The sequence below is a fragment of the Alternaria rosae genome (assembly GCF_020736505.1).
Source record: "Alternaria rosae strain MPI-PUGE-AT-0040 chromosome Unknown BKA58scaffold_7, whole genome shotgun sequence".
Taxonomy (NCBI): Eukaryota; Fungi; Ascomycota; class Dothideomycetes; order Pleosporales; family Pleosporaceae; genus Alternaria; species Alternaria rosae.
In genome coordinates, this window is record NW_025763576.1 from 1,861,804 (window position 1) to 1,886,345 (window position 24,542).

The following is a 24,542-nucleotide window of genomic DNA, read 5'->3' on the forward strand; positions in this document are numbered from 1 at the left end:
GGACATAACGTAGTGCTAAGATGAAAGAACAGTACGGGATGGCGAGAGACAGATCGTCTTGTACCAATCTGGAAATTGTTTGAGTTGAGCTCAATGAGTGCTGCGCGTGGGCCAAATAGCAAATACACGTGCTAACTTGTGAACAATGACCGATGACGCGATCTGCATGTCACGCATATCAGCCACCTACTCAGCTCTAGCTATGAGTTACAGGAATTCATTTGTTCACTCCTCATCTCACACTTATCCCGTACCGCGATGCCTTTCGGCATCTTCTCGTTAGTTCTACGTCACAGTGAGCTGGATGTTAGAGAAATGTAGGAGAATTAGACACATTAGGGCTGGACTAGCTACTCGACGAGATGCTCATGCTCATACTCTCGAAAGCCAACATTCCAGTCTGGAAGACAGGAAGGGCTGCTGCCATGATAGCGCGGACAATCTCCTGCGCTTGCATACCAACATGAATGATGATGTACATCAAGTGTCTCTCCTCATAAGAGCAAACCACCTGATAGACGCCCGCTTGTAGCACCGCGACGAAAGTCTGTCACAAGAGCCCGACAACCTCCTCGCCGTACACGGCCGCCGACAAAGTTGATTAGTCCTGACTCTTGAACTCGCTCAGCTTCTTCAGCGGCAGACCCTTCAACAGTTTCAGCTGTTTGCGGTACGTCTTTCCTTCCTGACCAGCTGCTCCCGCCTCAGCCGTCGAATTCAGCTTCTCCAGCAGAGCCTTGTTCTTCTTGAAGAGGTTCCGATAGTTCGTGAACATACCTACCATACGCGTCTGTACCAGGCCCTTAGCTTTGATGGCTGCCTTATTCTGATTCTTGATCTTGCGCTTCGACTCGGCGTCCCGGCTAAGCTCGGTAAGCTGTTCACCTCGCTCGCGGAAATCTTGATCCAGCTTGGCGAGTTGTTGTTGCAATTTCCCGATGCGCTCACGTGCGAGTGAAGTTTCTTCTGCTGACTGTTTTGCGGCTTTCTGGTAGTCGAGAGTGGTACGGCGCTCAGTATCCAGTTCCGCGAGTTTGCCGGAAAAGTCGGTGTTTTGCTCAGTCAACCATTTGTTCCTTGCCTTGAAGCGTTTGATCTCATTCTTGAGTTTCTTAGTCTCAGTTGTGGCGACCTTGACGTCTCCATTGGATCGTCGCATCTTTTTGGACGCGAAGAGCTTCTTCTGCTCGCAGATGTCCAGTGTCAAGGCGGAGACATTGGCCCGCAGAGTACTGTGCTCGTCTTTGAGTTGCTCGACATTGCGTACAAGTTCAGCATTCTCTCCTGTGAGCTTCGCGTTGCGTTCACGCAGTATCTCCAGATCTTCTCCGGCAGCTTCTTTCTTTTTTGCCTTGGTCTTCCACATACGAGTCTCGTCTTGGATGACACTGATGCTGCGCAAAAGTTGGCTCTTCTCATCAGAGAGCTTCTCGTTGTTCTCACGAAGTATCTGAATCTCCGCGCTAGCGTCTTCTTGTGCCATGGCCTCCACAGCGCCATGTCCGTCTCGAACTAGCTTGATACTGCGCGTAAGCTTTGTCTTGTCCTCTGTGAGCTTCTTGTTACTCTCGCGAAGTATCTTGATCTCTGTCGAGGCGATTTTCTCCGTTGTCTCATACCTCGCCTTCAACATGGCTATATGATCCTGGGCGATGAGGTTGTGCGAAACATTTACTCCTCCCTTCTGCTTGACTGCTTCTTCCAGCCGCGCAATATACTGATCAGTACGCTTTTGCTTTTCCACGAGTGATTTCTCTTGGCTTTCCAAAGCCTCCTTGCCCAATGCTGCTTCCAGAACTTTGCGTGTCGCGAGCATGGATGTATCGTTCTGTCCTGAACCACGAGTCGTGGTGTTGATCTCAGCAGCAATCGTCAAGGCCTCTCTATTGCCGATTTGCGCTCTAGCCGCAGAGCTGGAGGAGACTGCCCAGGTCGAGAAGTCGTAGGGTTCTGTATGCGTTGGACCTTGACCAATACTGACTGGTTTTCTGGCCGCAGGGCTTGGGGAGAGAGCTTGAGCGAAGATGTTGTTGGAGTTGACGCGTGGTGTAGCTTGATCACCGTCGCTTCGCTTTCTGGCCGTAGAGCTAGGAGTGACAGCCTGAGCCGACGCGTTGTTGATTTTCGTGCGCTTTGTGTCCTGATATCCGCCGTTCCGCTTCCTGGTCGCCGGGCTTGGGGAAACCGCCTGAGCTGAGACGTTTTTGGGGTTTGGGCGCTTTTTGGCTGGACGATTGTTGCCCTTCGAGGCGCGTGGCTTTTCGACCGATCGGACGAAGATGATATCGTCGTCGTCGCCCGAGCTGCTTGAATCGGAGCTTAAGATGGTGTATTCTGGTTGCATCTGCTCGTTTTAGTGCCAGTATCTGCTGGACAGGTTCGGCGCCGCGAACGTACCGTGTCTGCGGAATTGTTGGGTTGTCGTGTTTAGGCAATGGAGCCATCGAGCTGAAGACAGTGACTATCTGTCGAGACTGCCGCACACGTGGTGAAGGTGAGGGTGACTTGCTGCTAGCTCGGGCGGCAGGACGACCGAATCTGGCTATTGTGGTGCACAGTGAAGGAGAGATTCGTTGTCTTGTAACGTCAAGCATGCACGCTGTATCCAGTCATGCAAACGTGATCGAAGGTGAAGACAAAACTTTAGTGGATGCTACGGTCTGGCGCCCGTGCGAGTTCAGTTGACAATGGAGGCGTTTCAAGGACATGTCGAGGTCATCATATCATAGCTGCCACAGCTTCCATGCTCTTATGCGTCCCCCAATCCACATGTGTTTACTAGGAGCAAAGGCGACCTTCGCCGCTTGGTGCCGACTGCGGCGCGCGGTGAACGAGAACACAGGCTGTCAGCCATAATCATTGTCAATGACGAATCTATCGAATCGACGAGGGCGTTTCATAATGTAGTTCTTGCTAGAGCAAACTGTGCAGATGATGATGATACTGTGATGGTGTCGAAAGGAAGGAGAGATGTTCACTCGAGGTTCAGCCCTGGTAAGCGTCTTCCGCTAGTTGACAACCTGGGAAAGTGCATCATCGACCCACCCCGACATGCGACATTAGACTCCTCGATACCAATTGGCAGCTCTTCATGCTGAGTGGAATCATGCAAACGGAGTTTTGTGATCTTCCTGATCATGATCCTTGACTGCTACTAATGACTAGTTTCTAAGTGGCAGGATACACTGCACTGCAGAAGAAAGCGCTCCGTCGCCGATGCCAAACTCCCTGAAAATGCTCGTCCGGAAACACGTGAATGTCTAAGATCCCATCCCCATCTGCAACACATCTACTTCTTCTTGAACAAGCCCTTCCCGAGCAGATTCTTTAACTTGCTCTCCTTCTCCTCGTTGCTCATGTTAGCCTTGCGCTTACCCTCGGCAACCGTCTGGCCCTGAGAAGCCTGCGGCTGAGCCTTCTCTTCCCGTACCGGTTCCTCGACCTTAAGCGCCTGCGCCTTCGCTTGCCATTCCTGCGAGAGCGTATGTCGGCTTGCTCTTGCCTCAGCGCTAGCGTTGTCTGCCCATTGAAACGTGATGAGCTCGTTGTTGAAGAAGCGTAAATCGTGCACTAAGCGCTTGTTGTCCTGGGGAATGAGGACGAGTCGACCTGTTGGACCCGTGTTCTTGAGCTGGAAGGGCTCATTCTTCTTCTCTAGGAAGCCGCGTACGAAGTCGTAAAGGCCGACGGCAGTATCGGTCTTGTTGAAGCTCATCTGAATGAGCGCACCGTCCGGCATTCGAATGCGAAGTGCGCCGCCCTTCTCGGCTGCAGCGTCGATCTTGGCCTGCCGCTCCTTTTCTTGCTCCTCCAACTCTTTGTCAGACAACAGACGCGTATTCCGTGTCTTGGTCAACAACGCGTTTTGGTGTGCTTTTGCGTGTTCAATAGTGGGGAGGTAGTCGTTCTCATTGAATGCGTTTCGCGCTGCTTGTGGGGTGGACGATGTTGGCGCAGAGAAGATCTGGACGTTGCGAGATTGTTCGGATGGCTGTGACAAAGTTTGGGAGGTCGGTGCTGGTGATTGAACGGGTTCTACGGGTGCGGACGACGCTGTTGACGTTGCCGCAGCCAATGCTGCCGCTGGGGAAGTATTCTCCACGTTCTCAGCCGCGTTGTTCTCGGTAGACACCTCGGGCTCTTGTGTAGGTTTAGCGGCCGGTTTGGAATCGACCTCCATCGGTTCTGGATCGGGCTCTTCGTCGCGAACAGTTTCGCCTGCTACGACTTCTGTCGCCTCCGGAGCTGCCTGGGCAGGATCTGGTATTGAGGCTAATTGATCAGATGTCAAAGCATGTGCGCCTTCGGCACCGGCAGACGCAGGCTCGCTGGACTTGAAGTATTGCGTTATCTGTGCCATGGCCTCTTCCAGCGGCGTTCCGCTATTCCTGTAGGACAGCTTTAACAATGCTGAGCCGCTATCAAAACCCAGCTGACTGAGAGTCTGTTGTAGCTCAACAAAGTTGGCCTGCTCCTTGTGACCTGGCATGACAGTGATAACAGGTTGCTCGTAGTGTAGCCTGCCAGCACCGGATGCGCCGCTCATCTCGGGGATGCCGCGCTGTGTGAAGTTGTAGTTGGTCCCCTGCCCACTTTCAAAGTGTCGCAAGATCTCCCATAACGAAGTGTTGCTCGCGAACTTGCTTGTGAGGCGTACGTTCTTCTCGGTCGCGGGGAGCTGGAGCGCTACGGATATGACGGTGGGTGATCGCGAGGCTTGGACGAGTTCTAGTCGGGCGCCTTGGGGGAGGTTTGCGAGCCGTATTTGTTGCGATAGGGATATGGGTTTGTTGTTGTATCTGTACACTGGTCAGCAGTGAATTAAGGCATGGTTATGTTCTGACCTACTTGAGCGTGAACTGGTCCTTGTTGACACCAAACTTTTGGCATGCCTCATCCCGTACCTCTGTCAAGTACTTGGTGGGCGTAGTCGGGATCTTGAAAGTCCTCGCATACGAGTTGAATACTACGACATGCGACATCATGCGCGTAGGAGTCGGTAGAGGCCGTGGGCGAGAAGGAAAGCAGCGGGCGCGTTTGCTATCAAAATGGCGCGGGAGTACCAGCAGTTCCAGCTATGGGCTCTTCGGGTGGCGTCGCTTCGTTCGACCAGGAGGATAATGCTGGCGATGTGTAGAAGCTTTGCTTCGGCGAAACTAAGTAGCAGATTGTTTGGGCCTGCCATAGAGGCGATTAGGTGGATGTTCACAGTGTCGCGGACGGTCAACGCCAGTAGGGGCGCTTACCAATCCTTCGTAGGCTTGTATGGGTTTACAGCGCAGTCACCGCGGTCGGTGGTGAAAGACGTGGTTGCCGCGCGATGGCGAGGACGTTGCTCCGACGGCGATGGAATAGTTATAGACTCGGCAAGTGGTCGTCTTCCTAGGCTCCAGTGATGCTGAGGGAGCAGATGTTCGGGCGGCTGTTCGCGATTGCAGCTTTGTCTTTCTGGAAGCTTCGAGGTGGCCTTGCCGCGTGTTCAAGTGTCGGTGCCCGCAGATGGGACCCGGCCTAGGTACACACGTCGGTGACGGAATGCCACCACCCCGCGCTGGTGGCGCCCCACTCATTGTCGGGCGCTTCCTTCTGTGCAAGTCGCGCCTCTTCTACAGACAACATCACCAGCTCCCAAATACACCCACAGCCATGTCTAGGGTCATCGAAATCACGAGGCCTGCAGTACTGAGCGAGCTGCTCTCTTCTTCGCGCATTGTAGTAATCAATTGTAAGCAGCGACCCGGCATCTACGAGGCAAACTTCGGATGCTAATGTGTGGTACTTGCAGTCTACAATGAAGAAAACACATCCAGCAAAGCGATTGCGCCCGTATACGACCAACTAGCCGGTCAGCTCACTCGGCCCGGACAGATCGCCTTCGCCAAAGTCAGCACAGTACAGCAAGCGCAGATTGCACAGAGCTACAACGTCACCAAGTATGCACATTCCTCAAGCACGTCAACATGTTTGAGCGCTTTCTAACGCTTGTTAGTACCCCAACGTTCATCATCTACAAGAACAACCAGCAGATAAAGAAGTACGCCGGCTCGAATCCACAGCAGCTTTCCGAGGCGATCAAAACCCTCGCCACAGAGGCAGAGAACGATGGAAAGGGGAACAGTGGCGCCTCTGGTGCAGGAGGCAGCAGCAGTGGAAGCGGACCGTGGATAGGCGCCAGTCTACCACGCGGATACACCGACGTGACCGATTCCGTGGACCCACGGGGTCTCGATCTCCTCAACGCGGACAGCGATTTCGGCACCGTCAAGACGTTATTCGAGACATCACAACCGAGCTCGCTCAACAAGGGCAAGGGCGCGGCCACCGGTTCAGAAGGCAAGAAGGACTGGGTAGAGAGCGATGTGGACAACCAGCTTATGCTGTACGTACCCTTCATGGCCAACCTGAAGGTCCACACTATCCACATCACCTCTTGCGTGTCCGGCGACGAAGACGACGACGAGGCGCCAGTACGGCCAAAGACCATTCACGTCTGGACCAACCGGGCAAATAATCTGGGATTCGAAGAGGCGGAGGACATTCCAGCGACTCAGACGATCGAGCTGAAGCCGTCAGATTGGGATGAGCAGACACAAACGGCCAAGCTTGAACTGCGGTTCGTCAAGTTCCAGAACGTCTACTCGTTAGTACTGTTTGTCGCGGACGCCGAGGGCGATAGCGAGAAGACGCGTATCGACCGTATCAGGTTCGTTGGCGAGACTGGCGAGAAGCGCGAGATTGGCAAACTGGAGAAGATCGGTCACGACGACTAGATGACTACGATGTCATAATTGTGGCCAGCAGAGTTACATGGAGTCATCTTGGAGCATTTACTGGCTTTGACAGAATTACGATTAATGCATGATGTTCGATTCCCGCAAACGATATGAAATACTCTGTCATTGATGCTGTTGCCTGAAGACAATCGAGTAAGCTGCATGTGCTGTCTCACGTCGTAAATCGTTTCGGACTTGATAGAAGATATCACGTAAATATCTGAAATGTCCACGCCTCTGCTCGAGGCCTCACCCACACAAGGAAGTGTGAAGCCTGAGCAGTCTCGTCTCCGAGCAAGGCGCGTTTCAATATAAGCATTTCTCGGCCCTTACTCTGCCATTGATAAGGGCAATAGAGTAGGAATTTGACATCCATGCTAAGTAGGCATCAACGCATCAGCACCTCACGCGCATAGGTGCACTGGGACAGGTTGGTTTGGCGTGAACCAATCGTCACATTTCATGATTTTGAGTGACACATGCTAGGTACGTTCAGGAACCATCATTGTCCATTTGCCATACTCCGATGAATCGTGTCATACTTTTTGTGGTATGTTGTGACGTTCCGAGATCGTATCGAGCCGCCCGTTGTGAAAAGAGACCGAACACCCAGGAAGAAATCGGAAAGTAAGTCGGTCGTTCGTCCGCCGTGTTGCTTCATCCACCGCGTTTCGTGAACCGTTTAGTGACCAGCGCGCTTGGACTCGGCGATGACGCGGGTCATCTCGTCGACCTTTCTCTTTGAGCGACCGAAGGTACCGAGCTGTGATGTGTTAGTTGATGTTCATACTTGGATGTGCCGGAGCGGGTAGGAGGTCGGTCGTGGTATGTGCTAGGGTGGGAGACGTACCCTCTTCTTCGCTAGACGGCGGGCACGCTTGTCCTTGGAGTTTCGGAGCAATTCGATGATGCGCTTCTCGTATGGGGCAAGACTGTAGACACGTCAAGTTAGCGGGCTGTTCGACAAATAACTGCGCAGTCCCTCTGCAGAAAAGTTCGGATTGGAACGTACCCGGCAACCTCCTTGGTGATCTCACGGACGAAGGCAGTGCGCTTCGACAGGAAACCCTTCCTCCTCGAGATCCTGGGAGCGGGGGTCCTGGGGGTGACCTCTGTAGACCGTGTTAGCCTCCATCCACGAATTTTCTCAAATGTAGCGGTCGGTGCGTATCGAGAGCGGCGAGCGGGGAGACGTACTGTGGCCGGCGTTAAGGCCAACGATGAGGCCAGACTTCTGCTTGACTTCTTTCGGCATCGTGACGGTCGTGATGTTGTCGATAGATGGGTTCAGAGTCGCGAGATTCTAGAGGGTAATTTTGGCTCGGCTGTGCGGTGGTGCCAAGATGGCGCTAGCTGTAAGCAGGCACGTGCCTTCTCCGATGTCTGTGGACGGCAGTCACGAACATCAACCAAAGGCTTGAATTACATTCCTTACTGAAAGACTTGTATGCGCAGACTGTCTTCGGTGATGATTTGTTGTGAGCCATCACCACCGTCCAGTCTTAAACAGCTTCACAGGCACAGAAAAAGAACCATGCCACATTTCCACCCCGGATGCGAACGAACATCATTGATGTCCAGTGTTGACATTCGCAGTTCCAATTGTCCAAGTAAAAGATGCAGCAAGAATGGCCCCGCAAAAATCCCTCGTCGACCATTCGGTCAATGGCTGAGAAGGCCCTCACTATCTCCGAGACCATAAATCAGAGGTCACCACTACCGCATTGCAAACGAAATTTGATCCTTTCAATCTGCGCTCGGGGCTCTGCACGCTCCTCTCAATGCCTTACTTCTCTTCCTCGAGTTTAACCCCACCAGCTTTGACGTACAAAACCCTTTCCTTCAACTTGTGGTCAACCACGACAGTAATATACAGCGACAGGCAGCCACCGGCATCGAAACCCCAGCCCAACTCGCCATGTCGAACAGCATACAACTCAATGAAATCCGGATTTAGTAGACCCCCCTGACTCTTGAGCTCGACGCACGCCTCCTTGGTCAGCAGACGATGTGTACCTTTGAAGTGCTTGGTGAAGTAGTCCAACAGTGCAGCGTTAGCCATGCTGAGATCCAAGACGTTCGGAACGGCAACCGTGGTTTCGAACTTCATAGACAACGTGCGTGTACGCAACCCCAGGCAGACCTCATATTGCTGGCGGTACTCCGGCATCGTGCCAGCTTTGAGGGAAAACATGTGTTTGTAGAAGGCTGTTTGACAGCCTGCCTCGAGTTTGTTGCGCAAAGCAATTGGGATCTTGTCGAACTTGGCATTTGCTGTGACAGACACCTGGAAGAAGGCTTCTTCTTCCTTGTCTTCTGTACTTTTGCTGGCTGGTCTGAACGGCTTGACTTCCTTCTTCTCTGGCATATTTTCGAGGTCGATGATGACTTCTGCTTTGCGTTTGGTCGTACCCTTGAGGGCGGGGGTAGGCATGGCCGTGTTAGACTTTGGACCTGCAGCAGGGTCAGCTCGGAAGTGTAACGTGGTCTCTTATCAAAGTCCGACCTACTCTGCATGCTGTTGTTTGATCTCGTACGCCGACTACACTAGTAGCTGGTTGTTCTGGAAGCTTGTCACAGGCTGAATAGGTAGAGAGCGATACCTCTCGGCTAGATGAGTAGAGGAGACAAGGAAGAAGACGGTCAAGAGGAACTGAAAGGAACTGATAGTCAAATGAGGTCGCAATGGCCCAGCTGGTAAGAGATAGGTGGTACACCTGAAATATTTCGCGCCTATTGATACAAGGTAAAGGTAGTCTACAACTTCGCTTTCGCCTTGTTATCCTCCTCCTCTTGCGCCTTCACCTTGAGCATCCGTCTGAGAATCTTTCCGCTTACAGACTTTGGAATCTCATCAACCCATCTAATTCCGCCGCGGAGTCTCTTGTGATGCGCGACCTTGGCGCTCAACCAGTCTATGATCTCCTTCGCGTCTTCGTCCGTCTTGCCCAATCCATCTTTGGGTACGACGTAGGCGCGTGGTAGTTCCGAGGCATCGTCTTTCGAGTAGACTCCGATGACCGCTACGTCATTGATCTTCGGGTGCGAGACCAGGATACCCTCCAGTTCAGCAGGTGGCACCTGGAATCCCTTGTACTTGATGAGCTCCTTGACGCGGTCGGTGATGAAGAAGTTTCCGTCCTTGTCTTGGTATCCGACATCGCCTGTCTTGAAGTACCCGTCTGCTGTCTTTGCGTGCGCAGTGCCCTCGGGATTGTTGAGGTAGCCCTTGAAGACATTTGGGCCCTTGATCCACAGTTCTCCAACCTCACCCACTGCCATCTCCTTCTCCTCTGGAGACATGTACTTCGCTGTTTGGTAGGGCAGAAGCTTGCCCACAGATCCAATGGTCTTGTCCCAGTCTTCCCAGGGCTGGGTATGTGTTGTTGGGCTGGTTTCGGAGAGACCGTATCCTTGTTTGACAGGAATCTGCAGTCTGCTGTGAACTGCCTCTACAAGCTCTCTCGTCAAAGGTGCCGCACCAGAGTTCATCATCCGGATCGAGCTCAAGTCATAGTTCGATACCAGAGGGTGTTTGCTCAAGAGCAGAACGATCGGTGGGACCACATACGCAAATGTGATCTTGAGCTCTTGAATGAACTTGCAGAAGTCCTCCAGGTCGAACTTCGGCATTACAACGAGTTGGAGGCCAGAATACAAGCTTTGATGGATCAGACACGTGAGACCTAGTCGAAGTCAGTTGAGAATCATCTAGATGAGCACATGCAGGAACTTACCGTAAATATGGAAGAATGGCAGGAAAGCCAGCAGTTTGTCGCCTTCGCCAGTTGGTCCTCCTGTGGGCTGCAGTTTACCAGCCTCCGCGGCTTTGATCATCATCGTATTGGCGACAATGTTGCGGTGGGTCAACATCACACCCTTGGGATGACCTGTCGTTCCGCTGGAGTAGACCAAAAATGCAAGGTCCTCTGATGGGTTGCTGGCCTTTGTTCTCCGCCATTTCGACGACCCAGCTGTGTTGATGATACTGGTGAAGTGCTTGACTTGGTAAGAAGGATCCTTCTGGTCGCCCATCACGATCACCCGATCAAGAGGAATGCCGACCTTCTTTGCCGCTTCTTGCGCATTCTTGATGAAAGGTAGCTGTGTTACCAAGCCCTTAGCACCAGAGTCTTTGAGTTGAAATGCAAGTTCATCGACCGTGTAATTTGGGTTGGCTGGAGACAGGATCCCGCCTGCCCAGTGGCAACCCCATGTTATCGCTGGTGTGTCGATGCAGTTAGGTGTGTACAAAGCGAGGACATCGCCTTTCTGCCAGTCCCAGAGTGCCTTGAGCCCTTTACCAAAGTTGATAGCGGCATCTTTGACCTGGGCGTATGTGTAGGAACGCTTAGTGTACGGATCAAAGTAGATCACTATTCGTCTTAGTGATTACTTATGTTGACAAAACATGAGAACACACCTTTGTCATCTGCATACGGCCTGTCATTCCTTTCGAAGAGAAACGCCCACTATGATCAAAGACAAATGTCAGCATTAGTTCCACAAAAGAGCTTATCTCCGAATGCTAAACTTACCAGATCAACGTCTGGAATCGGCAAGCTAGGGTACTGGCTTTCGGACGGCATCTTAGTGGTTGAAGATCGGTGTCGTGATGATGATCAGTACCGAGCCAAGGAATCTTATGGAGGGAGTAGAGTAAAAGTAGAAGGATGCCAGAACGAGAAGACGGACATAGCCCGTCGCGTTCTAACTGACCTGGGAATACCGAGGGCAGACGCAGCGCATTGAGACGGCTGGTCATGATTAGTCGACCGGGGTAAACCCCACAACTCCGTGCAACCATGACCGAGGTTCTTTCTGTTTTTGGCGTTAGCGGCGCGATAGCTGCACATGGCCTCCCGAGGTCAACGGCATTGCGACAACCTCAAACATCGATAGTCTGACAATAAAGACCTATTAGTTCTCCAAACACAAGAAATTTCTGCATTATCAGCCTATCAAGATGCCGATTTGGGAAGAAGCTACTGCAGTACAGAAACTGTCCTCCAACACCTACTCATGCACATTACACGATGATTGGAGCATCGGAAGCGGTATTTTAGACCCCAGCAGAGATAACATCGTCCGCTTTTACTAACGGCAACAGTTCCTAATGGTGGCTACGTTACAGGATGGTAAGACCCATCGCATTCTGCTTCACACCTTTGACTAACCACATCTCGACTTCCTAGCATACTGGAGGTAGTCAAAACACATTTCAGCACAACTTTGGCGAAGCAGAACCAGCCACATACCATAGCTCTCCACATTGAGTTCCTGAGACGGACCCAAGCCGGGCCCGCAACATACAAAGTCGACGATGTTAAACTTGGTCGCCAAACGTCTATCGTACATGTGACCATGGAGCAAGACGGCCGACAGGAAGTCGTCGCGTACGTCACAAATTCCAATATGGATACGGAAAAGGGCTTCACCCAAGATGTCGGATATAAGCTTTCACCGCCCGTCCCGTCAGTCGACCTGACAAAGCTGGAAAATGATGAAGATACAAACTGGAAGCTCCAACCAGAATTGCCGCACGCCAACTTCAGAAAAGCGACGAAGAGGGTGAAGTTTTATTTCCCTCGGGAAGGACGAAGCCTAAAGCATCTCGCTGATGAGTGGATCTGCTTCTCTGATGGGACAAACTTCACGGATTCATCGGTCGGCTTTGTCGCAGACATGTTCCCGCTGATGGTTGAGTCAATCAAGGGCGAAGGAGAAGGACCCTTTTGGTATCCAACACTCCTACTGAATCTGGACATCAAGAAAGCGCTGCCGCCGCAGGGAGTCAAGTGGCTGCAGGTTAGGGCGGGGATGAAGAAGGTGGCGAACGGTAGGATGGACTTGGAAGTGTGGGTGCACGATGCTGAAGGCGATCTGGTGGCTTTGAGCCATCATGTAGCATTTGTGTTGGATGCTAGTAGAAACACAGCCGCAAGGAAAACGGGCAATGCGAAGATATAGGCCTTGGTCTCTTTCGTACATAACCACCGGCATTTGTATACCTCGCACTTTTCAAATAGCCGGCGCGTGTAAACACTGTCTTGCTGAATCTCTCCGCTGCACCACCTCGGTTCGTTTTGCTGCGGTGTGACGTTGCTTATTCGTCAATATGATCCCAGCATGTGTAGTTGCTCTTCCACAGCTACGCGGAACAGCATGGACATCAGTAAGTACCGGGCATTGATGACAATGGCACGGCATCGGGTGCGCCTTGGAATATTGGTTTTGTCATTTCTCGATTATCTGGAGGCCCCATTGCGCTCAACTGGCCGCAACAGTGAGGGGTTTAAAAAATTACAGGATGCTGTTGTGCATCGCTATCTGCCAAACGCCAATGATGCCATTCATCAGATGCCCAATGCCCCCTGGCTATATATTGCCATGCTTTTGTGTCTGCTCGATCGGTTCGGAGTCGCTTATTTGCCCTTGGGGTTGTTGTATTGTATCTCGTTGAATTTGCTCGGCCAGACAGGCTATTACACGTTAGCACGGTCTCTGGTCATCGAAACCAGTGTTCTACATACCTCACTCTGCTGTTCGCTGATGTTCTTCTTGAAGTGCTCTGAGTCTGGACCCTTGCTTGGGCCGTCGTGCCTTCCTTCGTTTGCGGTCGCAGAACCTACAGAGTGAATGTCAGCAAACCCCGTTTTATGTACTTCCAGGGTTTTAAGTCTGGGGAGCTCATTGTACCCGTACCGCGCTGGGTTCCTCCAGCAGGTGTGTGCGTAGGGTGACCTCCGCCAGCTGAGAAGCGATCCTCAATGTTCTGGACGCCCTGTGTCTTGTACGGGTTGGGGAACCAGTATTGGCGCATGAAGAGGTAGTAGCCGAAGCCGACCGCGCCGCCAGCCATGAAAATTTTAGGAACAGAGAGAGGCGACATGATTGCTGTTTGTCCTGCTGTCTGCTTTCAATTGACGAGATGGGAGTGAAAGAAGGTAAGGCTGGAGGTTTGGAGGAACAGAGATGAAGTGGAAGGTGCTGTGTGTCGTGCTGGGTGGTGTGACGCACGAAGTAGGGACAGTCAATGGAAACCTTGGAATGTGGAGAAGAAGCAAGTAGTGCAGCGAGTCTAGAGATCTAGGCGTTGTTTTCCCTCCAAAGTCAGGTACCCAATAGCATACGGCGGAGAAGCGTCACTTTGTCGTCGCGATGATCGCGTCATGGCCTTGTGCTTTAGGCAAAGCTCCCGCGGTCGTCGCACAAACCAAAGATCCACCCCGCCAGGCACGATCCAGCTAGCTCGCATGAGGCTGAAGGCCATGCTGACGTAAGGCAACGGCGGCTGAAGAAGTGGCTTGTAAATTAGCTAGCGTGTTTGGTGCCATCGCCTTGGGGAAGTGGACACGCTATCGCGACATGTGCAACCCCTTGCGCCAACACGACCGGAGATACTTGAGAAGAGAAGGACCAATTGGGAGCGTCTTTTGTATCGAGGAGCTTCATGATCATACGGCAGAGCACAGGCTGGGACACAGCAACGGCCACGGAACCAAGCGCGCATTCGAGAAATGGAAGGTGATCCCGCCGTCGAGCCAGAACTCGATGGCTTCAGTCGCGTGCTACCCCTGCCGTATCGCGTCGCTCTCATAATAGTCTTAGGTATGCGAACGCTTACGCTGCCTACTCTCAATGACGTTGCTAACTGTCGCACAGGCATATGGGCTTGGGGTCTAAACCTCCACTACCTCACCCTTATAAAGATAGACGTCCCAAGTCTGATTCGCTACCCGGGCCGTACCTCACCCCGCCATATTCCGCACCACCTCTCCTGCTACCGCATCGCAACCTTCCTCTCCATCCCGCTCGCGCTCTCGCTGCTCCTATTCTGGACCCTCACACATGGCAGCCCCACAGACATTGCCGCTTGGGAGATTCTGCCAAACCTATACCTCTTGGTGCTGGTCATTGGCTTCGTCATACCACTGCCATTTGTTAGTCGCAATGGACGGACTCGTACGTTGGCGACGCTGAAGCGCATATCCATTGGCGGCATCGCAGAAGCCCAAGATGGAAAGTTTGGAGACATTCTGCTCGCCGATGCGTTGACGAGTTATGCGAAGGTGCTGGGCGATCTATTTGTTTCCCTGTGCATGTTTTTCTCATCTTCGCACAGCTCAACAGGGCCTCCAAACAGGAGTTGCGGCGGCGTGTTCTGGGTTCCCTTCATCATTGCTATTCCCTCGATGATCCGATTGCGGCAGTGTATCACAGAATACTATCGTGTTCAGAAGGCGAGCAAGCAAACTGGGCAGGTTAGTCCAGCGACAGGATGGGGTGGTCAGCATCTGGCCAACGCACTGAAATACTCGACCGCATTCCCTGTCATCATACTGAGTGCTCTGCAACGCTCGCCTGATCCTTCACGCTTTGGCGTTTCGGAAGCGACGTTGTTCCGTATGTGGCTCGTCGCAGTGGTGCTAAACTCTGGGTACTCGTTCTACTGGGACGTAGCCAAGGATTGGGATCTTACTCTCTTCTCTAATGCCCGTACTCGGGATAGCCCAGAATACCCACGGGGTCTCAGACGGCATCGCTGGTTTCATGCCAAAGAATTCTACTACGCAGCGATTGCAGTGGACGCAATGCTGAGGTGTACATGGAGTCTGAAACTCAGTGTGCATCTGGATCATTTCAACGATTTGGAAGGAGGCATCTTTACAATGGAGGTTCTCGAGGTGTTGCGAAGATGGATATGGATCTTCTTCCGCGTAGAGACAGAGTGGGTGAGGAATCATAGGGGCCCGGCGCCTGATGACATATTACTAGGTGATGTTGGGGTTGGAAATAAATACGACGATAGCGATTAGGCTTCGTTGTTCATCAAAGATCTAGATCGACTGCAAGCATTGAATGCACCTTTATCTTCCCTTTAAAATTTCATGGATTTCTGCGATGTACCCAATATGTGCGCTGTGTTGCGATGCATGTGTAGCTCGCCCTCGAGTTGTAGGTAGGGATAGGACCTGGCATGGAGGTGGAAGGCGCGACATAAGTCTTGTCGGATACATGGTTTCTTCCCACCGACCTCACTTTTTTGGGAATCCAACGCACGATGATGTAGGCAGCGGCGAAAGCGATTTAGGATATCAGGTCGAGCAGCGCATACGACGCATCTGCGCTTTTGTCATTGGATGAGAACCTGTGAGTTACGCGGCTGTGGAACGTTGCTGACCTTCTGAGGCTTTTCATCAATAAGTCCAGACTATCAGATGATAGGCCAGACCTCAGAATGCAACATCTACCTCCTACGCGACTGGCTCGCAGTCGTCCTTCATGCTTACATCGCGCTAGTGGACGCAGCACGAAATGCATTCCTTCTTGGGACTAGTACGGCAGGTAGCTTCCAGTCATCTATATGCTGCTGGCAGCCTTATACATCACACAACAACTTTCTTCTGCTTGGTAAAGTCAGACTTGTCAGCTAATTTGAACTCAGACTCTATTTCTTTTGGTATCAATTGAGGATCAACAGGCCCACAGTTTGACAAACCATCCACGCTGCAGAGGATCCGATGGTGTTCCGTGGCAAACCATCCAAGTTTTGCGAGAGATGTAGAGAGAGAAGACTACGAGTATGCCTCGGATTCAAAATTGGGTTTCTTTACTGACACATCCAGTGTGATCAACAACGGCCAAGTTGCAGCTCTTGCATTCGAGTGGGAGCAGCATGCACCGGCTATCGCGACACGATCAACATTCGGATCAGCGACCAGACCGACTTTGTACGGACAAAGGCTCTAGCAAAGACAAGGTCTCCACTGAAGCAACGATGTGTTGGCGAATCCAAAGCCAAGCTTAAGGTTCGACATCTACCCCAAGACCTTTTGACCCTAGGTCGAGACATGTTCTTCACGTACTACGTCTCCGATTTCAGTCGCACATGGGACTTCCTATACAATTATCTAGACCCAAGATCCGCGCCCAAATATCTTACTCTGAGCATCGAAGCGGTCAGTCTCGCCTTCTTGTCCCATCAGGTTTCTTCCGAGACTGCAAGAGATCTAGGACGTAGGAAGTACTGTCAGGCACTACGGGAGATCAACATCGCCCTGCAAGATCCTACGACAGCAAAAGCGGCATCGACTTTCGAAGGAGCGTTGTTGCTGGATCTCTTTGAGAAGATCATGAAGTCGGCCTTGGAGATCAACACATCAGGACACGCCCATATCGAAGGCGCTCTCACATTGGTAAAATTGCGAGGGGTAGAGTCATTCAAAAAAGGCACTGAGCTGCGGGCGTTGATGGGACTTTCCCTGAATGCGACGATATGTTCATTGAGTACCGGACGAGTGGTGGACGATGCAATACGACAAATACGAGTGCATGCAGCACAATTCGTCAACACTGATTATCCAAAGTGGAAGCTCAGTGGATTGATGCTCGATATAACCGATCTAGCTGCAGAGATGCGGAAAGGCTGTATGACGGCGGAAGAGAGGATAACAAAAAGCGAGTACTTTGATCGAAAGCTCGAGATTGTTGCACTTGAAGCGAGCCCGGCTTGGACGTATGAACGCAAAAACTTATCTGATTCTGATGGAGCAAGACTGGTACCCAAAAGATTCCCATGGGTATACGACGTCTATTCCGATCGCATGATCACCCAGATGTGGAACGTGCTTCGCATAGCCCGAATACTTCTCTGCGAGGAGATCATCCAGTCCTGTTCCGAGAGCTGCGACCCTGATGTTGCCGCTCAGTATGATCGAGCAAACGCTGCCATCTTGGTCCTAGTTCAAGAAATCATTGCATCGGTCCCTCAGATGACGGACTGCGACCTAGTCGCAAAGCATAAGCTGCCTAGTGGAAGCACGGGTAAACAACATGCACACAGCATACCGCACATACTCGACGTTTACATACTGATATTTAGCCTGTACGTTGTTGCTTGGTCAAAAAGCTGTCCACAATCTGCCGTCGATTGGAGTCTGAAGCACCTGCAGCACATTGCCGATCACTTCGCTATCAAAGAGGCCGCTGTCATTCTGAATATCTTGAAGAAGCAAAAGAAGGAGGAGCGTGTTGATTCATGGTATGTATAGATTTCGTTCATTCTTAAATTCCAAGCACGGCAAGAACGATATCTGCGTTCGCAAAAAAAGGGTCTAGCTTGCATACACAAGAGAGAGCAGTCGGGGTCCACGACAATGAAAGGCCATACTAAACACCCTGAAGGAGCGTCTTTCAGATTCACGAGACAACACTCTTACTGAAAAGAACACCTGTCATTTCGGAGCCTTTACATTTGCCGACATGGACGAAGTAAGGACCGAGTCTTAGAGGTGGTGAAGACACTGGATTTAAACAACTTGTACACAAAACTTAAGCAGAGTCCCCAAGATAATCGTTGCCCATACTGAAGGTTTCGTCCCGGCAATAGCCGGCGAATATCTCGAAGGCTCGATTCAGCTTTCTTGTAGTGTCCGCTAGGATACTCTCTACCTTTGTAACTCTTGTAACCAAAATAAAAACGTACACAGAAACCCTTGGTGAGAGAGCTTCTCATACACAAACACTAATTCTTTCTCCAGGGATAGAGTCTTCGGTCAGTTATCCAACGCTCCCAAAGATATATGGATGCAGTCTGCATACAGTCACGGTCACGATATGGACAGCACATCTTCTGGGTAAGCTCCCCTCGTCTCTTTACCCCCATTTCAAGGTCTGATACTTGCAATAGCCGTCGTGTCATGCCTCAATCACCCCTCGGCGCTGCCAGGCCATCTCCTTTGATCGCTGGTTTGCCTCCAGGATTTCACGTTGGATAGTAACACGATAGAGGCTAACATACATGCACCGCCTAGGCATGAAACGTGCGAGCACTCTGACAATGCTCCAAGAAGACCTTTTTTGTAAGTTAGCTAGGCAGCCTTTACCTACTACTCATTCCCTTCTTCCTTCCCATGACCCTAGCAAACGATCCCACGTCCACCTCGATATAAATCTCTGACCTGCCACTTTACAGCCCACACCATACCTTCGGACCCCGGGACCCGCGCCTATGCTACCAAGCCGCCGGTTTCGCAACAGGGCCGTGGAGTAGTCTCCTGGACGAACCTTAGACACTGCGTTCCGCACGTCGTTTCAATAAGTAGCGAACAGGAACTGCTTGAATGGGGTGCTAGGACAAAAAGAACATGTATACCGCAGTCTACTGCAGATACGGGGACCTCAGGAGTGGATATATGACTAGTCTTCTTATTCTGTTCCATTGCGAACTGATTATAGCTACCGGTGTCGATAACACGGCACAAAAGCCGACACACAAATATACCATGAGCTTTCTACCACTCTTCCATCGACGCCTCTTCTTCGTAGAGATGTTAAAATAGTACAAATGGTGATTTTGAGCGTAGTGAAAAAAGAGACAGCGACAAAACACCAGATACAATGCCAAAGATGTGACCCGACTGACTTGAACCCATCAATAAAGTCAAGGGCAAGTGCCACCCACCCACCCCCGCCACCCATTCTTTTGGTCGGATAAAAAAAAAGATGATACATTCGCGCCCTTTCTCTCAAAGGAAGAAAGGGGTACCAGGAAGATGGTGATAATATGTAGCCACTGAAAAACGCCATGCAATGCAAGATTTCCTCTTCTTCCAGTCCCGAATCCAAGATGAAGCCTAGCTTCATGTGCACATGGGAAGGAGCCGCCTTTTTCGCTCCCTGCCAAGTGTAGGTGTTGAAACAAAAGAAGCAGCGATGTAGCGCTGCAAAAGTGTGATGTTGAAGAAACGCCAGCGCAAAGAGAATGTGCCAGGGTAGCCGAAGCAGAGCTGAGGCCATGCGAAGCTGACTAGTTGAGGAAGCCCTTGCAGCCGATAGAACCACAGAGACAGGGAATACGGTCCGTAGCGTCCATTTCACGCTCGAATTTGTAGTCGTACGTGAGTTCCTCGTCTGAAAACATTGTTAGTTGATGTTCAGTGGCATGAAGTGTCCGAAAAGAGGAACTGAACTTACCAGAGTTGATATCACGCAGCGCGTAGATGACGATACGCTTCGTGTTGTCGACGCGAATAATCTTGGCTGTGCAGTTTGGCGTGCAAGAATGATTGATGAATCTTGCAATGCCTCCCATCTTGGTTGCGTCGATGACTGTGTCTTCGTCGATGCGGAATAGGTAACTCGATCCGACACCTTGCATGTCGTACTTGGCTTCCCTGAGATCGGCAACGCGTTGTCGAACCTTTTCACCTACGTACTCGATAATCATGTCGTTGACGGCGATGGGCTCTTGGGCGTAAAGACCCCAGTTGTGGATGGCGGAACGGTCGAACTTGACTAGCTTCTTGCGCTTCTTCAGCTGGTTGAAGCGGAGAGCGTCGCCTTCAGCGCCGGACATGTTCTTGGATATGTTGATGTCGTTAACCATACGACGGTTGTTGGCGCGGTTGGCACGCGAGTTGGCGGTGGATGTCTTGTTGGAGCTGGTCTGGAACTTGAAGCCTTCAACAGAGACGACGCTTCGCTCTTCTTGCTTGGCGCGTCGCTGGCGCTCCTCGCGCTCCTTCTGTACCCGGATACGATGAGGGAGGTACTTCGACTTTTCAGATTCGCGAATTTTCTTGACACCCTCTGTACGAGCCGAGCCAGTCGCGTTGGGAACGTAGTACCCTTCGATCTTGGTTTCCGTACGCGATACGCCCTCCTCGCCGTTGCGGTTGAGGTGCTTGATAGACTTTTGTTTCCACGCCCAAGATTGTGCATCGCCAATCTTTGCGGCACTGATGGACTCCATGGCGGCCTTGAGGTGACGGAGATCTTCTTCGTCTTTGAGCATGTGTTGCCAACCGTCAATGTCCATTACAACACTGAGGTCATCCTCAACAGTCTTACGAGGCTCAACCGAGGACACGCCCCAGAACACAGAAGAGGCCCGCTCGTCGTCTTCCGGCGTCGACTCCTCAACCACGACCTCTTCGATGACCTCCTTGACTTCTTTCGCTTCAACAATCTCCTCTTCCGCAGGTGTCTCGATTTCCGTAACCTCGACCTTGGCAGCCTTGGCCTCCTCTTCAAGCTGCTTCTTAGTCTTCTTCTTGGGTTTGGTGGCAGCTTTCTTCTTGAGTGTCGTGAGCGTCTCTGGCAGTTCAGTAGTCTCGATGGGCTTGAGTGCTTCGTCATCGTGGGTGATGACGACTTCAGGTTCAAGTTTGTCAATCGGGCTTGCTTCCACCCCAAAGATTGCATCCGCCTCTTGCTCAATTTTCCGTAGCCTCCTGAAACCTTTGAGTGCTTTGTCTGCCTTCTTCCAAATAGGCGAGGAACGAGGAAGGATTGCTAATACCTGTTCCAGCTCTTTCTCAGCCATGTTTTCTGGATCCTTATGAATGCAATGGGCGAGTAGACTCCTGGCATGCGAATCGTCCATCTCCTCGTCACTGTCTTCGCCCCAGCCCGTCTCGATACGGCGCCGTTTAGCGCGATGAGCTCTCGACGACTCTTCCACCTCCTCTTCAACGTCGGTGGAAGGAGCACGGCTGATGGGTCGGCTCTCTTGCTCCTCAGTACCGCGAGTGAGCTGGCTGCGACTCTCATCATCCGACTCCTCCGGCTCGAACATCTCAATCATCTGGCGATGCAGGCCACGGGCAATACGGGGTTTAGGCGCAGATGCCTTCCTTCGTTCGTCCGCAAATGCATTGACAACCTTCGGAGGTTTCTTACCACGCCTGGTACTGGGATCAAATACACCCAGCGACCTGCGTGCATTGCGGCCACCGAAACCACCATTGCGGCCCTTTGGTGTACCAGCTCCAAAAGCATCGAATCCTGGGGCGAGAAGTGCGGGTGGTCGAACAACCTCTTCCTTCGTAGACGGAGCCGGAACATTGAACTTGCGGCGCTTTTCCACATGAAGATCCGGTTCCAGGAGTTCCAATATAGTGGGCGCGGCCAATTTCGTCTTGATGTCACCAAGAAGCTTCTCTTGGAGCTCCTGCTTGAGCACGTCCAAAGCGGCTCGTACGGGATCCAGCGAGTCTGCCCGCTGCTTCTTTTCCCACTCGAGATCTTCCGCCTCTTCCTGTTCTATCCGCTCTTCGATGGCCTTCCGCTTCTTGTCGGCTACCACGCGCTCTGGGCTGGGACTCCGCTCATAGTTGGGGTCGCCGTATTGATTGCACTCCATGTTCATGACGTAGGTAAACAGAGCCTGCATGTGACATTCCTTGTAGCATCGAACGGCCTCGTCTTCACCGCGCTTCGACTCTTCAAAAGTCACATAGTAACCCGTCTGGTCGCATCGCACCGAAGCCCACCGAAAGTTCTTTAACCGCTTCTTGAGATGTTCGACGGTTGTGCTGAGGACGGGTACGTATGCGTGTGCGATGAAGATATAAGGCTTCCGTTTCAGCGTAGGCTTGACTGGTTCACGTTCAATGAGGAAGGAGAGTGCGGCTTTCCTTGTCAAGGGTTCTCGAGGGATCGGGATTGGCGGACGCGCGCCCTTGCCAGATGGGCCTTTGGGAACATTTGCCGGCAGATCAAAGGTTCCTGTTGTAGCTGGTGCCGCAACGCTAGCAGTCTTCGCAGCGAACTTGGCACGCTGCTTCTCCTCCTCTTTCCGGGTTTGCTGCACCGCCATATCCATCAGTTTCTGGCATCTCCGGCCCTCGCGATCAGATTTCACCTTGATCGTGTGCTGCGCAATGCGCTGATTCGTGCCTTCGCGCTCAGCTCGCTTTGCTGAGGTGGTTGCTTTGATGCCAGGTACTCCGCGCGTTGGTGGGGTGTCGCGAAACTTGACCAGACATATCCCAAGTGGGCTGCCGTTATCGGGATGTACTTGGTTGCGGAGCGTCTCTACTTGGCCGTAAGTGGAGAAGAAACCACGTAGTTGCGCATCTGGTGTCAAAGGATCGAAGCCCGTCACTACGACTTGGGTCGCAGGTCCTGGACCGCATGATATGCGTTGATCAAAAGAGTAGGGCTTAGCGACGTATGGCGCTATCCGGAGTTTTGTTTTGGGAGCGCCCGTGAAGGATGTCTTGATGACATAGTTGCCAGTGGTGTAGCCAGCAATGGCCAGGCGCGGGTCGGGAGGAGGAGATGGGTCGCCCTGTAACACAAGTTAAGTTAGCCTTAGCGTCACAGGGCGACCACATCTATGTATGTATTTGTAACCTTCACGTACCTTATCCAGTATTGTGGTGTATTTCGCCGCTCCCCTTCCTCGCGCCTTTTTATCGAGTTTAGGGTCAAGCTGTGCGTCGTATGTGGAGCGCTGTCCCAGCACGCCGTCGGCTGGGAAGACGGAGATGCGCGTCTCGGGCGGCGTGTTTATGGGGGTGATGGTGTCGGCGACATTGTTGGGCGCGCTCGATGGCGCCGCGTGTGTAGAGGACGAGGTTGTGTGCATCGTCTCATGCGAGAGCTTGGAAGAGCGCGGACTGGGCAGCTTGCCCGGCGGAGACGAGTCTGAGCTGGTCAAGGGTGTGAGGGCGTGTAGAGAAATATTTTGACCAGAACGCGACATGGTGGAAGGCGCGGAGAAAGTGGACGAGGCGGGTGTAGGAGCAGAGGCGTCCGAGTCAACGTCGTCTAGCACCTCGCTAGGGCGCTGCGCATCGTTGTTGGGTGAATCCGACTTGTTCCTGCGCGTGCTCCTGCGCGTTTCACCCGCTGCCGGTGTCGCTGTGGCCGCCGAAGCTGCGCGGGAGGGGGCAGACGAGCCGGGACGACGAGAGGCTTCCCGCCGCAGAGACCTGTCTTCTCTCTCGCCGCGTCTCGTGCCTGACATGGACTTGATATCGAAGCCCCGTCTCTGATGGCTGCGCTGCAAAAGCGCACCACACTATCGATCGACCTTGGTATTAGCACGTGTATGCTGCCGCCATCACTGTGTAGCCGACTGTGATAGAAGAGGAAGGGGTAGGGGCACCGCGCGTTGCTGTACTCGATGCAGCTGCAGGCCAGGAACGGGATATGGACTACGCGCACCCACGCGGTGAGGACGTGTCGGGGAGCCCGGAGATAGGCGGCGGAGGCACAGGAGAAAGACAGGGAGGAAAGATGAGCCGGGTGATGGGGTCGACAGCGCTCTGCTCGCACAGATGGGGCTGGTGGTGAGTAAGGGCCGTCGTTCAGGAATCTGAGTTCCAAGGTGAGGCACTGCGGATCCTGGACTAGCGTCTTCCAAGGTCATGGCGGGAAAAGGAGAGTGCTTCTCTCGTCCACCAACCATCCCTCTTGTACTCAACAATTTTGTTGCATTGCAGCGACCAGCCTTGACCAACATGGTCGCATAATCTCCGCCATCGTCTCCTGCATGGAATTGCCGCCCCAGGACCGAATCTCGCACGCGCGCACCCACCTCGTCAAGCCGCATCCCTCCAGCCTAAGCGTCATCGCGATCGTCTTGCGTACACTATGCATTTACGCTAGCCCACTGCAGTCGCACGAGGACATGGCCAGCGCAGCACAGCACCATTCAATACTGGAATTGCATTTTGAAAGCACGTGGGACGATAGAGGGCGATATAGCACGTGAGCACGTATTGTAGTACCAATGTTGCAGATGAGGAGTGGACGAATTCAACGGCACAATGGGACAATGGAAGCACTATAGTTCGCGCCACGCGACGTCAGGCAGAAGTCGAGACGCTGCTTCTCAGATGCGGCATTCCGCGAGTGGTGGAAGGCGCCACGCGCTTGTACGAACACTGGTGGCTCATGAGGAGAGGGTGCGTAATGCCCAAAACGATAGCTGCGTGATTCCATTTTGGACACGCATGCCTTCTGTGAGCATGT

At 52.4% G+C, this 24,542-nt stretch overlaps 11 protein-coding genes across 11 annotated transcripts; 4 read left to right on the top strand and 7 right to left on the bottom strand.

The window, feature by feature from the left end:
• Positions 1-566: 566 nt before the first annotated feature.
• Positions 567-2,843, bottom strand: BKA58DRAFT_215685 (uncharacterized protein). Its single transcript, XM_046166149.1, has 2 exons — positions 2,398-2,843; positions 567-2,344 (listed from the first exon to the last, which is right to left on the bottom strand). The coding sequence occupies exon 2, from the start codon at positions 2,342-2,344 to the stop codon at positions 602-604; it is 1,743 nt and encodes a 580-aa protein (XP_046023646.1). The 5' UTR covers positions 2,398-2,843; the 3' UTR covers positions 567-601.
• BKA58DRAFT_215684 (GLUT4 regulating protein TUG-domain-containing protein) lies at positions 2,844-5,133 on the bottom strand. The gene is made up of 2 exons (XM_046166148.1): positions 4,849-5,133; positions 2,844-4,799 (listed from the first exon to the last, which is right to left on the bottom strand). Exons 1-2 carry the CDS (start codon positions 4,983-4,985, stop codon positions 3,290-3,292), a joined length of 1,647 nt encoding a protein of 548 aa, XP_046023647.1. The 5' UTR covers positions 4,986-5,133; the 3' UTR covers positions 2,844-3,289.
• A 513-nt stretch (positions 5,134-5,646) lies between these two features.
• Positions 5,647-6,770, top strand: BKA58DRAFT_319506 (PITH domain-containing protein; the record flags this gene model as incomplete). The annotated part of the gene is made up of 3 exons (XM_046167720.1): positions 5,647-5,725; positions 5,786-5,933; positions 5,990-6,770. The coding sequence occupies 3 exons, from the start codon at positions 5,647-5,649 to the stop codon at positions 6,768-6,770; spliced, it is 1,008 nt and encodes a 335-aa protein (XP_046023648.1).
• A 685-nt stretch (positions 6,771-7,455) lies between these two features.
• On the bottom strand, positions 7,456-8,028 carry BKA58DRAFT_441990 (ribosomal protein L36e; the record flags this gene model as incomplete). The annotated part of the gene is made up of 4 exons (XM_046173870.1): positions 7,456-7,536; positions 7,624-7,705; positions 7,786-7,885; positions 7,971-8,028. The coding sequence occupies 4 exons, from the start codon at positions 8,026-8,028 to the stop codon at positions 7,456-7,458; spliced, it is 321 nt and encodes a 106-aa protein (XP_046023649.1).
• Positions 8,029-8,556: 528 nt separating this feature from the next.
• BKA58DRAFT_389005 (uncharacterized protein) lies at positions 8,557-9,301 on the bottom strand (the record flags this gene model as incomplete). The annotated part of the gene is made up of 2 exons (XM_046170705.1): positions 9,280-9,301; positions 8,557-9,227 (listed from the first exon to the last, which is right to left on the bottom strand). Exon 2 carries the CDS (start codon positions 9,205-9,207, stop codon positions 8,560-8,562), a length of 648 nt encoding a protein of 215 aa, XP_046023650.1. The 5' UTR covers positions 9,208-9,227; positions 9,280-9,301.
• Positions 9,302-9,312: 11 nt separating this feature from the next.
• Positions 9,313-11,511, bottom strand: BKA58DRAFT_364776 (uncharacterized protein). Its single transcript, XM_046168857.1, has 4 exons — positions 11,312-11,511; positions 11,197-11,245; positions 10,511-11,149; positions 9,313-10,459 (listed from the first exon to the last, which is right to left on the bottom strand). The coding sequence occupies exons 1-4, from the start codon at positions 11,360-11,362 to the stop codon at positions 9,531-9,533; spliced, it is 1,668 nt and encodes a 555-aa protein (XP_046023651.1). The 5' UTR covers positions 11,363-11,511; the 3' UTR covers positions 9,313-9,530.
• Positions 11,512-11,662: 151 nt separating this feature from the next.
• BKA58DRAFT_430822 (thioesterase-like superfamily-domain-containing protein) lies at positions 11,663-12,843 on the top strand. The gene is made up of 3 exons (XM_046173072.1): positions 11,663-11,830; positions 11,884-11,911; positions 11,969-12,843. The coding sequence occupies exons 1-3, from the start codon at positions 11,740-11,742 to the stop codon at positions 12,741-12,743; spliced, it is 894 nt and encodes a 297-aa protein (XP_046023652.1). The 5' UTR covers positions 11,663-11,739; the 3' UTR covers positions 12,744-12,843.
• Positions 12,844-12,899: 56 nt separating this feature from the next.
• BKA58DRAFT_422598 (uncharacterized protein) lies at positions 12,900-13,997 on the bottom strand. Its single transcript, XM_046172831.1, has 3 exons — positions 13,473-13,997; positions 13,307-13,401; positions 12,900-13,255 (listed from the first exon to the last, which is right to left on the bottom strand). Exons 1-3 carry the CDS (start codon positions 13,663-13,665, stop codon positions 13,199-13,201), a joined length of 345 nt encoding a protein of 114 aa, XP_046023653.1. The 5' UTR covers positions 13,666-13,997; the 3' UTR covers positions 12,900-13,198.
• A 56-nt stretch (positions 13,998-14,053) lies between these two features.
• Positions 14,054-15,677, top strand: BKA58DRAFT_364782 (EXS family-domain-containing protein). The gene is made up of 2 exons (XM_046168858.1): positions 14,054-14,384; positions 14,439-15,677. The coding sequence occupies exons 1-2, from the start codon at positions 14,294-14,296 to the stop codon at positions 15,590-15,592; spliced, it is 1,245 nt and encodes a 414-aa protein (XP_046023654.1). The 5' UTR covers positions 14,054-14,293; the 3' UTR covers positions 15,593-15,677.
• A 493-nt stretch (positions 15,678-16,170) lies between these two features.
• BKA58DRAFT_215773 (uncharacterized protein) lies at positions 16,171-18,299 on the top strand. The gene is made up of 3 exons (XM_046166150.1): positions 16,171-16,357; positions 16,403-17,817; positions 17,961-18,299. The coding sequence occupies exons 1-3, from the start codon at positions 16,298-16,300 to the stop codon at positions 18,049-18,051; spliced, it is 1,566 nt and encodes a 521-aa protein (XP_046023655.1). The 5' UTR covers positions 16,171-16,297; the 3' UTR covers positions 18,052-18,299.
• Positions 18,300-19,241: 942 nt separating this feature from the next.
• BKA58DRAFT_389015 (complex proteins associated with Set1p component N-domain-containing protein) lies at positions 19,242-23,933 on the bottom strand. Its single transcript, XM_046170706.1, has 3 exons — positions 22,927-23,933; positions 19,752-22,851; positions 19,242-19,688 (listed from the first exon to the last, which is right to left on the bottom strand). The coding sequence occupies exons 1-3, from the start codon at positions 23,530-23,532 to the stop codon at positions 19,585-19,587; spliced, it is 3,810 nt and encodes a 1,269-aa protein (XP_046023656.1). The 5' UTR covers positions 23,533-23,933; the 3' UTR covers positions 19,242-19,584.
• Between the last annotated feature and the right edge of the window lie 609 nt (positions 23,934-24,542).

Excerpts from the sequence above, each read along its gene's own strand:
- BKA58DRAFT_364782 (XM_046168858.1), top strand. The coding sequence starts at position 14,294 with ATGGAAGGTGATCCCGCCGTCGAGCCAGAACTCGATGGCTTCAGTCGC. Across the intron at positions 14,385-14,438 it reads CGCTCTCATAATAGTCTTAG|GCATATGGGCTTGGGGTCTA; the intron begins GTATGCGAACGC and ends ACTGTCGCACAG.
- BKA58DRAFT_364776 (XM_046168857.1), bottom strand. The coding sequence starts at position 11,362 with ATGCCGTCCGAAAGCCAGTACCCTAGCTTGCCGATTCCAGACGTTGAT. Across the intron at positions 11,150-11,196 it reads GCCGTATGCAGATGACAAAG|TGATCTACTTTGATCCGTAC; the intron begins GTGTGTTCTCAT and ends TAAGACGAATAG. Across the intron at positions 10,460-10,510 it reads GCCATTCTTCCATATTTACG|GTCTCACGTGTCTGATCCAT; the intron begins GTAAGTTCCTGC and ends GACTTCGACTAG.
- BKA58DRAFT_215685 (XM_046166149.1), bottom strand. The coding sequence starts at position 2,344 with ATGCAACCAGAATACACCATCTTAAGCTCCGATTCAAGCAGCTCGGGC.
- BKA58DRAFT_215773 (XM_046166150.1), top strand. The coding sequence starts at position 16,298 with ATGGTGTTCCGTGGCAAACCATCCAAGTTTTGCGAGAGATGTAGAGAG. Across the intron at positions 16,358-16,402 it reads GTAGAGAGAGAAGACTACGA|TGTGATCAACAACGGCCAAG; the intron begins GTATGCCTCGGA and ends TGACACATCCAG. Across the intron at positions 17,818-17,960 it reads GAGGAGCGTGTTGATTCATG|GAGCGTCTTTCAGATTCACG; the intron begins GTATGTATAGAT and ends AACACCCTGAAG.
- BKA58DRAFT_430822 (XM_046173072.1), top strand. The coding sequence starts at position 11,740 with ATGCCGATTTGGGAAGAAGCTACTGCAGTACAGAAACTGTCCTCCAAC. Across the intron at positions 11,831-11,883 it reads TGATTGGAGCATCGGAAGCG|TTCCTAATGGTGGCTACGTT; the intron begins GTATTTTAGACC and ends TAACGGCAACAG. Across the intron at positions 11,912-11,968 it reads GGTGGCTACGTTACAGGATG|CATACTGGAGGTAGTCAAAA; the intron begins GTAAGACCCATC and ends TCGACTTCCTAG.
- BKA58DRAFT_389015 (XM_046170706.1), bottom strand. The coding sequence starts at position 23,532 with ATGTCAGGCACGAGACGCGGCGAGAGAGAAGACAGGTCTCTGCGGCGG. Across the intron at positions 22,852-22,926 it reads ACACCACAATACTGGATAAG|GGCGACCCATCTCCTCCTCC; the intron begins GTACGTGAAGGT and ends CTTGTGTTACAG. Across the intron at positions 19,689-19,751 it reads GCTGCGTGATATCAACTCTG|ACGAGGAACTCACGTACGAC; the intron begins GTAAGTTCAGTT and ends CAATGTTTTCAG.
- BKA58DRAFT_422598 (XM_046172831.1), bottom strand. The coding sequence starts at position 13,665 with ATGTCGCCTCTCTCTGTTCCTAAAATTTTCATGGCTGGCGGCGCGGTC. Across the intron at positions 13,402-13,472 it reads AGGAACCCAGCGCGGTACGG|GTTCTGCGACCGCAAACGAA; the intron begins GTACAATGAGCT and ends TTCACTCTGTAG. Across the intron at positions 13,256-13,306 it reads TCAGCGAACAGCAGAGTGAG|CCTGTCTGGCCGAGCAAATT; the intron begins GTATGTAGAACA and ends AACGTGTAATAG.
- BKA58DRAFT_215684 (XM_046166148.1), bottom strand. The coding sequence starts at position 4,985 with ATGATGTCGCATGTCGTAGTATTCAACTCGTATGCGAGGACTTTCAAG. Across the intron at positions 4,800-4,848 it reads AAGGACCAGTTCACGCTCAA|ATACAACAACAAACCCATAT; the intron begins GTAGGTCAGAAC and ends ACCAGTGTACAG.